Raw genomic sequence first — 13,190 nt, 5'->3', positions numbered from 1 at the left:
TGGGTGAAAAACTGTAATTTATTGAAACTCATAACTCAAAAAATATAAGATGCTGTAGTGTACAATATGTTACACAAAGCACCCTGGGGTGCACATTCAAGTCAAGTAATAACTCCATCGCCCCCCAAACCCTGGTACCCCAGAACTTTTTCCATATACAATCATGCACATTTACTCTTCAAGAGGAAGCCCCCAGTATTCTGATGTGTTAAATAGCACCAAAATCAGCATTGTTCATTGAAAAAAATGGGGAGCTAAATTAACTTGGCCATTACTTTTGACAGATATTATACATTCATGGAATTAAACAGTCAAAACTAACCTAAAAAGTGTGTACTGTAACAATTACTGTTCTAATTTGAAGTTCTCCCCGTACAGCAGTAGTGGAGGCTATCTGCTCTAAGCAAAGCTACTTATGTACTTCCTACACACAGCTCATCTGCCTTTTTTGTTGGAAATAAATCTATGAGAGGTGTGGAAAACTTGGATCTTTCAAGAACTACTACTGGCCGTAAGTAATGCAGCTGTTTTAAGGCAAGGTCTCCACAGTCCGTTAGGGCCTTGTCCAAGATTGCCCTCAGGTTTTCTAAAGAAGGGGCAGAGGAGGACTCTGACAGCAAGGGCTGGATCTCTGTTAGCTGCCCAGGATTATTTGGGGTTATGATTACATTTTCATCACTTACAAAGTTGTTTACTGGTGTATTCCCTTGACTGTCTCCCTCTTTTTGCAACATTTCATCTACTGGCAACTGCTCAGGAGACTCCCATTCTACGACCTCATCACAATCATCATCATCGTCATCATCCTTTCCCTCACTCTCCTGAATAAATTTTAAAAATGAAGACTCAAATCCCATTGGTTTATATGTCTTTAAATCAAATGGTTTGGACACAGGAGGTTTTTGAAATTTGTCTTTTGTAGCACAAAGTACATTTCTTTTTGCATTCTGATTAACAGCACTATGTTGACATCCTTCTGGGTCTTTCTCTCTTGGCAACTCTAATTGTAAACTGGGCAAAGAAGAGCTATTCTCTCTTTCACTGCTTTCAGGAAGATCTTCAGTTTTACACACAGTTGTCTCCCTGCTGTTAGGCTCTTCAAAAGAGGAGTTCTGGGAACTGTGGTTATATTTTAAAGTGCCTGAATACACAAAGGCACTGGCATCACCATTCACACCGCTCGGTGAACTCTGTTTTTGGTCTTCGTTACTCTCGTCTGGAGGATCGCCTGCAGGGTTTGCAACAAGGGGTTTGTCACTCTCCTGCACGGGCTCAGAATTTGCTGATTTATCCTCGTTGACTTCTACACCTTCTTTATCCAAGTCTGAAGCTGAGTTGGAGCAGGACTGCTTCTCAATCATGATGCCACATTTGACACAAAGGACGAGTTTCTGAAGGCGCTGCTCGATGTACATGTTGGTCATCTGGTGTGTGCGCTTGTAGTGCCTGACGATGCTGCTCTCCAGTTTGACCACAGACAGGCACCCCTGCACCATGCAGGGGTACTGGGTCTGGTTGGACTTCTCTTTGCACATTTGTAGGGCTTCCTCTTTTGTTTTGAAATTTAGCAAATGCTTTTCCCTGCTTCTGTTAATTCTTTTAGCTCTGTCTTTTAATTGTTTCCCATTCTGCTTGCTTGTGCCAAAGCTGTCTTTCAAACAATTTTGCTCATTTTTATCTTCATCATCTTCCTCCTCTTTGGGATTTCCAAAGAGACTATCATAATATTCACTGTGTCTGAAATATACATGCTGAGAATAGTGACTGTAATTTGTGAAAATTCGATTGCAGCCATTAAGGTCACAATGGATTTCAAAATCTTTGTTTAATTTTTCTTCATTGGCATGTTCTTCTATTAGGTGCCGTTTAAGCTTATTAAATGTATAAAATACAGCATGGCAGTGCGCTTGGTTACAAGCAAATCTGGCAGACTCCGCTTCAGAAAGCAGTTTTTGATCCTCTAAGATTTCATTGTGGAAGTCACTACAATGTTTAGCAAGAGCTTTAGAACACAGAAAACGCTTACCACACTCTTTGTGTTTGCATGCAAATATTTTTTTACATTTGACAAGTTCCCTTTTTGTTCTTGCTTTGTCTTTTTCTAAGCAGAGCTGTTCCTTATTATACTGGTGAACAGTTCTGTAATGGCGAATCAAACCTTTCTGGTTTGTGAATGCTGAGTTGCAGCTTTTATGTATACAATGAAATGGTTTGTGGTACTTATGCAATATGTAACATAAGTTTCCTTTAGCAACTGTTCTTTTGCTTCCTCTTCCCTGTCTTGCTTCCAGCTCTTCCCTATGGCTGTCCAGGGAAGTTATGTTAGATGTTTTTCTCGTTACATCATTGTCTGTCTCCTCATTGGACTCCAAGTCAGTCTCAGAACAGCAGTCTTCCTTTTTTGGGTGGCACAGCTGTTCAGAGTCCGAGTGTCCAGAGAACCCAACGCTGTTTGCACAGGCAGGCACTGGAGCAGTGCTGTTCTTATGCATGTCCTCTGTACACAAACCTACATGATCAAATTTGTCACTGGGACACACCTTGTGAGCCACCCTCTGACAGCCAATTTGATGTTTGTTTCTGTAGTGAATTCGAAGATGTGTTTTTCTTGTGAAAGATCTTTGGCAAATATGACACTTAAATGGTGAATATCGATGCTGGAACATATTTAGCTGAAGAACCATTTCCTTTGAATAGTTATGCTTTTTAACATAATGCATTAAGAGAGCTTCTCTGGTCACAAACTCACATGTACATCCGTGACACTCACAGAAAAATGGTTTAGCTGCCAGCTGAGTAAGGTACTGGCTGGGTAAATTATCATCTTGATCTTGAAGGTGAAATTTTGAGGTAGCTTCATCAACTGACTCAGAGCACTTGGAATCCCTAGATGAATAGCCCAGGAAAGATTTCTGTCTTGAAGAATTCTGAATGTTATTTTTTAAGCTTAGGTGTTTCAAGCCTAACATTAGTTCCAACATGTTATCTTCAATGTCTAGTTCTTTAGAGCTGTCATAAAAAGATGTTTCTGGGGAAGAAGGACAGGTTTCTTCCCTCAGGCCACTGCTTCCTTTAGCATCTACAGCACAACACACACTTTCTGGAGAGTCAGCATTTGTATCAGAATTATGACCTAACTCTGGACTCATATCTGTAGGGGATTTACTGTCCTGAGCATCATTCAACAGATCAAGAAAGTATTTAGTTTTCATTTCCATATTTCTTTTACCTTTAAAGTTGTATGGATGGACCCTTCGAAGGTGCTTTTGCAAACTTCTGGAATTTTTGTGGGTGGAACAGCAGCCTTCAAAACCACAGGAAAGATTTTTTTCATCAAAGCAAACTGCCACATTGGAACACTGTTCTTTCATATTTGCTGGATGGAAGATTCCTTCCTGGGACACAACAAAACCTGGACCTGACTGGCTGTGAGCCGCTGTTCCAAGGAGCTGTGGGGATGTCTGACCTTGGCTTGCTGCAGCATCTGCCCTGTGCTTCCCACAATGCAGGCTGCAATTACTTTCACTGTTGAGATCTTCACTGTCAGAGAGAGATTCTTCCTTCACCTGTGGAATTTCCTGAGAGCCTGAGGGATCCAAGTTATCATTCAGATTGGAATTTTCAGATTGTTCAAGCAGCCGAGACTCTGGAAGATAACTGGATTTTTCTTCTGAAACCAACCCTTCAAGGTTCAGCGTTTGCTTCCCTTCCCCATTTGACACTTTAATATCATGTGCTGCGAGGTGATTCTGAAATTCAGTCTTTGAATAATAAAACTTCTTACAACCAAAATAGTTACAAGTGTACGAGGCATCCCTGAAGTGCTGCGCCTCGTGATGGTACAGCTGCCCTAAGTCACTGAAAACGATATTGCAGCCGTTGAGCTCACACTTATAGCGCAGGTCGTCGTGGGTCTGTTTGTGGTTGAGCAGCTCATTGACAGAGCCAAACCTGGCGTAGCAGTCCATGGACACGCACATGTAGGGCTGGGGCCCGCAGTGCACGCGCTCGTGCTCCCGCAGGTGGAAGGAGGTCATGAAGTGGCGGCGGCAGAAGGCGCACTTCTCCCGCCTGTTCTTCATGTCCAAGTAGTGTTTGGCGTTCTCGTCGTTGTTCTGGTGTTCAGCTTTCAGGTGTACGCTCAGGTACTTGAACTGTTTGAATACTCTGGAGCAATCTGTGCCAGGGCAGGGGTAGATGTCTCTGTCTTGCAGCTGGCAGTTTTCCAGCTGGCTGAATGTGACATATTCCTCTGTGTCATCGTCGAAGCTTTCAGGGAGCTGTGTCTGGTGTGACCTTTCTGGGAACACTGGGGGTGGGCTGCTGGGAGCTGTTGCCTTTTGTGGTGATCTCTCTTTTTTCAGAATTATTTTCTTTTTAGGTCTGTGTGTTCTGCTAGGTGGCATTTTAACATGTTCCATTACGTGTGGTACAAAAAATTCCTTTCTCTTGAACTTTTTTGTGCAAACAGGACATGTATAAATACCATCTTCCATGTGCATCTTAGAATGATGCAGTATTCTGGCCTCTATACACTCCCTTTTGCAGAGCACACAAAAAAACTTGTATTGAAGCCATCTCTGGTATCTTTCTGAAGAACCAATTGGTTTTTTTACTCTTGCTTTTTCCTTAGGGTGGCTCATTGTGTCTTTCCCATCATAATATTTGTGTTCTTTTGTCTCATCATAGTCACTAAAGAAAGTTTCTAACATATCAGTTTCATTGAGTGACAGATGACAACCTGCATCATCCTCAGAATCAGAAGCTACCTTCCCTAAGAGTTTAAGACAATGCCTCTTCAAAGTCTTCCAGTCCCAAAATTCAGGATCAAATGGCCAATATGCTTTCAGAGCTAACAGCAGCTCACAGCGGAGTGAATTCGGAACCAGTGCGTTCTCTTCATCAAATTTTTGGTCTGGCTGCATATAGAGCTCCTCCAAGGCATTAAATCCATTCAAAGTTGGCTCAAGCAAGAATTCTGTGAGCTGACAGGCTCTTCTAACTTCAAGGTCTTCTGGTAAAAGGCAAGCAATTGTTTTGCACACTGATGTCTTCATTTCATCGCTTCCGTTGGACCTGATCTGAAGGGCTCTCACACACAACAACACAGACACAGCAAGTCCTGCTTCCTCTGCCTGTTTAAAGAAAACAGAAGGTTTTTATCAGTGTGTTCTTAGGCATAATCAGAGAGTATGATTAATGAAATAAGCTATATTTTTTTCCAGTTCAATAGAATTATTAAGAAAATAATAAATTCATGTAGACAGCTCTAGCTGTGTCCAAAAACTCAGGACTGTTACTTACTTCAGATTGTATGACTCTTATCAAGAAAAATAAATGCTGTAGTGTCTTGGCAATGATGCCAAACTGACGACATCTCTCCAAAAAGGAATCTAAGGAAGGATCTATTCTTCTCTGCAGTTTGCTCCAGAAAAGTGTCAGTTCCCTGTGAAGAGTTGAAAGCAGAATGTAAGAACATTGCAAATACACACAATCTGTGCACTCACAGTGTCAGTTCAGAGCTGATGCCAAGAAAAATGTAAGTGTTATTCAAGGACAGCACACACTTCAATGAGGTCCTGATCTCCAGGTGACACTGCACAGAACTGTTCCTGTGCTCCCAGCATCAGATCAAACCCCTGTGCATCTCCTGATCCTCACAGGGGAAACACACTGGCACTGGGATTCATCTGCAGGCTTCCTTTCTAAACAAAATAAACCCAGTCCCACACTTCCAGAGCCTGTACCTCTCACATAAAAATTTAAAATGGATAAGATGAATCATAACACAAAGTTGCCTCTTCTCTTCCAATAAGCAAGCAGCTGTACAAGGACTGCTAGGTACACCACCAGAACTTCAATTTATACATCTCTGCAATGTCAGCATCACCATTAGACAGAAGACTTCATTCTCCCATCTCATCCCCAGGGAAGGCAGCTGGAACTTGAGAATTCTTGGAGTTACAGAAATTATAAAAATACAAAAAGGCTCTTGGAGGGGAAGTGGAGAGAATCAACAGAGTGTTGCTTCTGCTCATTCCTAATACTGACATCTCTGTGGAACAGGTCAAAAAAATGCACCAGACTTTCATGGGGCCAAGAATTCCCAAGGAATAACAGACTGACAACATCCTCTGTGGAAGCACAAAGCCAGGGGTTTAACAGCAACCCTGAGAGCACTGACAGATCCATCACCCCACAGCAGTACCAGTGTTCATGCCAAGAGTGGGAGAGCTATTTCAGTTTTAAATTGTTTAAACATTACTTTTTCCTAACTGCTCTATTAGCATAGCAACTTGTGACAAAATAAGTAATTATCTAGGAAGAGCTTCAGTCTGCTGCACTTCTCAAGTAAAGGATAAATTCACCTTCTCTACATATTTTTGTACTATATTCACTCAGTTCTAGCTAGAGAGGAACAGGTAGCAGAAGCAGCTTATACTTACCAAGAGCAATACACATTTGCTGTTTGAAGCTGATGGGTAAGATATGTTGTACAGAGAATAAATGCAGTGTTTTCTTGTCCCTCAGATTCCAGATTACATATGATGTCTAGAACCTCTTTGCAATCCACCTTTGCAATCTTAAAGAAAATTAAAAAGAAAAGGTACTTTATTCACAGTGCATTTATAAAAGAAATCAAATCTCACACACAAAACATTACATCTCCTGTACCCAGAGATCATGCCACACCTTTCAGCTACAAGATGGTGTGAGAAGTTCACCTGTTAGTTCTGACCCCTCTCAATATCAGTTTTCTTTGGGACAACCTTCCACTTTGGGCAGCTCAGCTAAATACTTGCATGCAGGCAACCATCTATCTAAAACTTCCCATTCTGTGTCTCTGCCCTTACAGGGATTCTTGTGTTACTTTTGAAAATTAGAAGCCAGGTCCAAAAAGATCAAGAGTTGTGAAAAAGCCAGGCTGTTGTTCTCCTCATCCCTAGGTGCTGATTCTGAACAGCCACATTTCAAAGCATGATGGCAGAAACAGAAGTGTTTAGAACAGTGCTGATTTTGGCTGGGGTAGAGTTCATTTTCTTCCTGGCTGGTGTGGGGCTGTGTTTGGGATTTCTGCTGGGCACAGGGTTATAACAGAGATGGTTTTGTTATTGCTGAGCAAAGGAGGCTGGAAGGACACACAGCCAGGACAGGTGACCCAGCTGACCAAAGGATATCCCAGACCATGGCATCATGCTCCCTGCACACAGTGAGGGGAAGGAGGAGGAAGGGGAGCATTTGAGAGATGGAATTTGTCTTCTCAAGTCTCCATTATGCACAATTGTGCCTTGCTCTCCTGGAGGTGCCTGCCCATGGGTAGCAGTGAATTAATTCCTGCTTTTGCTTTGCTTTGGTACATGGCTTTTATTGTCTTTACCTATTCTATTGTCTTTACCTCTACCTACAAGTTTTCTCTTTTTACCCTTCCAATTCAGTCCCTGGTACTTCTGGTAGGGGAGTTGAGCAGCTGTGAGGGGCCTGGGTCCAGCTGGGGTCTGTTCCCTTAGATATCAAAGCACTGTCACCTAAATAACTTACTGGGGTTTCTCTCTTGCCAGGGGTGAATCAGTGACACTCCCTCCTTCCTTCCCCCCCAAATCTGCTGTATTTTATAAACTCTATCCAGTGCAAAACTGACACATCTGCAAGGCCTTGCAGTTTGTGAATTGCCCTGGAAATGGCTGCTGCAAGAGCTCAGTTCTGGGGCTCAAGTTGAACACCAAAAGTCAGTGGACCCTAGGAAATGCTGGCATTGCTGAATGAACTCCAGTGTCAAGCCAGAATGGGAAACTGGGTTAATATCCCTGCTTCTGCTCTCCTGCTGACTGAGATGGCTGCAAAAATCAGTTTAACTTCCTGTTGTTTGTTCTCTATCATTGTTATTCATGATGAGCAAGAAGTTTGAAATGTTTATAATATCAACAGCTGTTTAAAGTACATATTGCTAGAACACAGTCTGTTCTGTGAAGCAGAATAGATCCAGTGAAAAAATATATTAAAACATAATGTTGTCTTAGTAGTAAATGCTCTTCATAATTACTGTTTGTGGCTTCTATCCAAGCTGACACCCTGGTTTGATACACAGATATGTTCCACCTTAAGCAGACATTGCTGAACTTGCTTGGGATTTGTCTCCTTGTTGTGGTTTAACCCCAGCTGGACCCAGGCCCCTCAAAGCTGCTCAACTCCCCTACCAAAGGTACCAGGGACTGAATTTGAAGGGTAAAAAGAGAAAACTTGTAGGTAGAGGTAAAGACAATAGAATAGGTGAAGCAAAAGCCATGCACAAAAACAAAAGCAGGAATTAATTCACTGCTACCCATGGACAGGCACCTCCAGGAGAGCAAGGCACAATTGTGCATAATGGAGACTTGAGAAGACAAATTCCATCTCTCAGCACACTCCCCTTCCTCCTCCTTCCCCTCACTGTGTGCAGGGAGCATGATGCCATGGTCTGGGACATCCTTTGTTCAGTGGGGTCACCTGTCCTGGCTGTGTGTCCTTCCAGCCTCCTTTGCTCTGGGTGAGCAATAACAAAACCATCTCTGTTATAACCCTGGGTATCAAACCAGGGTGTCAGCTTGGATATGAGCCACTAACAGCAATTTAAGAGTTAAACATTCACATAATACACATTTACATAATACCTCTAGAGAAGTGTGCACTTACAGATGCATATATACACTTGTGTGTGCATATATTTGCTATTAATTATAGATATAGATAGAAATAGTTTAATTTGTAGGAGCTCAGCAATTTAACTTCCACACCTGACTCAGCCAGCCCTATCACATCCAATTCCTGCAAAGGGATGACCACACATTGTCCAATCTTTCAAAATAATCTTTCAAAATTCCTCTTATGCAACAGTTTCACTCTTCAGCTTCAGTGCTTAGTACTACATAAATAAATTCTAAAATGCTTCACAAATATATATTAAAAAGGGACTGTAGGCTACTAACCTCCTTAATGGAATCTTCATTAGGCAGCATTGAACACACACATGTGATGTAGGCTTGGCGAAAAGATGAAACATTTGCAATTTCTGGAGAATCTGCACACAATTTTGACAAGAAGGTGGCCTGGGGGATGCAGTTGGACTTCATCAAATGTTTGATTCGCATCTGCAGAAAGGAAGGCCCTTCTCGTGTAATCAATTTATTAGCTAGGAAAAGAAAAAATCCTTTGAGAACAGACCAATTTACAGGTGACATTAAATGAAATTGTCTCACTGCATTCATACTTCTTCACAAATCTGTGTAGGGACTGTGTTTTTAGGAAACTCCAGGCATGGTGACAAGTGACTGCAATGGATTCTCTTCTCCCAAACTCTGCAGCAAGAGAACGCTGGGCTATAGAAAACAGACCCCCACGCCTCCCAAAAGACAGCACCATTAAAGATGATGTCCTTTAGCAATGGCCAAAGGTCTCTGATCACACCAGATACCAGATACTGAAGTTTGGAATCAGCACCTTTCAACTGTAGTTTTATAGTAAAAAATAAAAAAAAAAGTCATTCATTACTTGCTTTTCAACTTTTTCAAACTGTTAAAACCCCATGCAATGCCAAAATAGGTAAAATGAAGTTGAAGGTCAAAATATTATCTTTGTGGGACTTTGGAAGAATTGTGTTAAAGACATTCTAGGCTTATGTCTTATACAAGCAGATACTACTAATAATTATGAGACTTGAAGAACTAATTCAGTAGTAGAAATTCAGATTATTTTTGTAAATAGCAAGCAAAATTTACTTATTTGGATTAAATACCTCACAGATTTAGTTTTGTTCTCTTCCCAGGTGTTTATCATAGAAACAGAATTCAGTTGGAAAGGACCTGCAAGTCTTGCCCCTCAAAGTACTACCTCAAATTAAACTGTGTGACTAACAGCATTGGTAAATGCTCCCTGAACTCTGGCAGCTTTGGTGCTGGGACTGCTCTTCTGGGGAGCTTGTTCCAGTACCCAACCACCCTGGGAGTAAAGAACATTTCCCTGATGTCCAACCTGTGCTTACCCTGACACAGCTTCATTCCATGTCCCCCTGTCCTGCTGTCGGTCACCAGACACAGGAGAGAGCCCCTCTTCCTCACAGCCTTTGTCTGGATCCCCACAGGCTGAGGGTGGATCTCTGCCTCCCCCATGGATCCCCACAGGCTGAGGGTGGATCTCTGCCCTACCCCACTGGGATCCCACAGCTGTGGGTGGACTCTGCTCCCCATGGATCCCCACAGGCTGAGGGTGGATCTCTGTTCCCCATGGATCCCCACACGCTGAGGTGGATCCTGCCTCCCCCATGGATCCCCACAGCTGAGGGTGATCTTGCCCTCCCCCATGGATCCCCACAGGCTGAGGGTGGATCTCTGCTCCCCCATGGATCCCCACAGGCTGTGGGTGGATCTCTGCCTCCCCCATGGATCCCCACAGGCTGAGGGTGGATCTCTGCCTCCCCCATGGATCCCCACAGGCTGTGGGTGGATCTCTGCCTCCCCCATGGATCCATGCATTTCAGGGGCTGTTTCACCCTGCTCTCACCACAGCCTGCAGAGGAATCTCAGCTCTGGCACCTGGAGCATCTCCTGCCCCTCCTTCTCCACTGCCCTTGGTGTTTCCATCACATTCTCACCTCCTCCTCTTCTCTAGCTGCAATTCAAATTGCCCCCTGTCCTGGAGTGATGTTATTATTCTTGTATCCCCATTCACCTGTTCTGTGCCTTTAAGACCGGCTCTGAAGAGTGGAAGTTTTGTTTGGGTTTCTCTTATCAGGGACACAGAGACAAGCAGTACATAGGGCTGTTTTTTCACTTCCAGCTTCAGCTTGCTGCTTTTGCTTGCTCTCTTTTTCTGCTCTGTTTTGCCTCTGCTTATTAGCTAGTTTAGCTAAACAGTCCACATTGCTTCCTCTCCTGTGTCTGTGACCATCTGAACCTGCTCCGGACTGGGACCCGGGAACACCAAGGGTTCGGCTGCAGCGCTGCCCAGCGCCGGAGGGACTGAGAACAGAGCAACCACCCCGACAGAGACTTTCTGATTTTGCCATCTTTCTCAAAGCGGTGTCATCGGGTATTGTTCATTTTGTGTGCTGGGGGGGTGCTGTGTCTGTCAAATAAACAGGTTCTTTCCACCTCTCTCTGAGGAATTTTTTCCTGAACCGGTTGGGGGGAGGGGCCGTGTGGGTTTTGCTTTCTGGAGGGGCCCTCCTTTGCAGATTCTTTAACAAATTTGCCCTAAACCAGGACACCCCCACTTTGTTTTGATTTTCTTCTTAAATCTGTTATCAGGGAGGCCTTTCCATCATTTCTATGTGGCCCAGCCTTGGCCAGCAGCATGTCCATGGTGGAAGCTTCCAGCAGCTTCTCACAGAAGCCACTTCCATGCCCCCCCTCACTATCAAAAATCAGGCTGTGCAAAACCAACATGATGAAATCATACACTTCAAAATATCCGTGGTGCTATTTCCAGCTAAACATAAATATCTTCACAAAGCCTTGATACCACTCTCCAGATCTGTACATCATTCAAAAAACTCTTGTGAATTAAGAGAGATGGTTCAACACATGCTTACACTACATGCAGTAATGATATGAACCAAGGAACAAACTGGCTGATGAACTGTACAAGAAATCATGGAAATGCATGAGACATTCTGATAAAACACAAGCTAGAATGGTGCTCTGCAGCAACTGCAGTCAACCAGTCACCTCTGGTGCCTGCAAGAGACTCTGCAGGAGTAAAAAGGAATGCCTGCTTTAGACTAACAACTTAAGAAAATATTTCTATTCAATGGCTCTTCCACTATGTTAGGATCTCATTATTACTACGCAAGATGGGATGTTAAGAAACCAAAATGGTATGTACATTTCTAAAAGACAGGATGGCACATAACAAGAAAGTTTTCATGCTTTCTGCACTTAAAATGTTTCAGTTTTCATGCTTTCTGCTCAAACAAACAACAGTGTGTTCTAACAGACACTACACAGGTTAGCAGAAAACTCATTCAGGTGCCAGCTACATACCACATACCTGTAGTGCAACTCACTTGTATTCTGCAGGAATCAGCTTAGTGGTCTATTAGAGAATCATTATAACATTTAAATCTGCTGTAATTGTTTCTGTTTTTCACAGGATAAACCTCTGAGCATTCAACTCTTGATCCAGCTGACACTTCACATTAAAGGAACTTCAATGGATAAAGCAAAAAGAAGTGCCTGACCAAGAGGCAGCCTGCAGTAAGATCTCCAGTTGCTAGGAAACAAGCTCCTCTCTTCCTTAAAAACTGCATCTGTATGACACTGCTTGAATACTCATGGAGGAAAGCTAACAGTGCTTCAAAATGGATATTTGATGTTATTTGATGCTGCCACAACAGATGGCCAGGAAATCACTGTTAGGGAAAACTCCCACAAAGCTGGATCACCCACTATCAGATCAGGCACCTCTTCAAGTGGAACTGCCATTCATGGGCCTTAGTGCCCACAAACAATTCAAAGCAATTCTCCAAGTCCCTATTTCTACACCTCTTGGCTCACAGAATATTCCTCTTATGGATCTGGGAAAAAGAAGTAAAGGACATACTAGAAAAAAAAAACTCCTTTAACCTCCTCTAACGTTTAGATTCCTCTTGTTTACACAGCTAGACATGCACTTGGCAACTGCTTAAATGAAGTTTTACTAAAGTGTCAGAGGCAGCTAGTCAAGACATGGGAAATATTTTAAGACTCCTTGCAGTCAGGGAAATGAATCACTTTCAGTTTAACAGTCACAATTTATCTTCCAGCACAAATGAGAAGCTTTGATGGAGGTGGATGCCCTGCCAGAATGCACAGGGGGGTCTCAGCTTGCTGCAGCCTTTGAGAGCAGTCAGTTATCACATGTTCCCCACAAAGGGGGCAGCTCTGTGCCCTCAGGCCAATTCTTTCACACCTAAACGAGTGTGTGGTGAACTCTGCAAAGGAGCCAAGTGACAAACTGAGCTCCCTGTCATGCAGATGGAAGTGATGATGGTAGGAGCAAAATGCAGAAATGAGTCACCAGTCAGACATCTGTCCTAGCCCTTAGCTTTACTCTAAAGTGGAAAGTTTCCCCTTTTCCTGAAAAAGGAACAAAAACTGAGGAATAGACAGCAAAATGAGAAGAGATGTTTTCCCTCAGAGAACCTAATTTTATACTCAGTCCTAAATCTGTTACATTTC

General features: G+C 43.0%; 1 protein-coding gene across 1 annotated transcript in view; it reads right to left on the bottom strand.

The window, feature by feature from the left end:
- The window catches only part of RLF (RLF zinc finger), a 39,767-nt gene continuing 26,577 nt past the window's right edge, over positions 1-13,190 (bottom strand). Inside the window, exons 5-8 of the mRNA XM_064731611.1 lie at positions 8,964-9,166; positions 6,447-6,583; positions 5,305-5,446; positions 1-5,135 (exon numbers count right to left, since the gene is read on the bottom strand). Of these exons, the coding sequence (XP_064587681.1) occupies positions 414-5,135; positions 5,305-5,446; positions 6,447-6,583; positions 8,964-9,166 (5,204 nt within the window). The 3' untranslated portion in view covers positions 1-413. The remainder of the gene's footprint in view (positions 5,136-5,304; positions 5,447-6,446; positions 6,584-8,963; positions 9,167-13,190) is intronic.

This window comes from Zonotrichia leucophrys, chromosome 23 (genome assembly GCF_028769735.1).
Source record: "Zonotrichia leucophrys gambelii isolate GWCS_2022_RI chromosome 23, RI_Zleu_2.0, whole genome shotgun sequence".
In the NCBI taxonomy this organism is placed as follows: Eukaryota; Metazoa; Chordata; class Aves; order Passeriformes; family Passerellidae; genus Zonotrichia; species Zonotrichia leucophrys.
The sequence above is the reverse complement of the archived record's forward strand: the minus strand, read 5'-3'. Positions and strand labels throughout refer to the sequence as shown.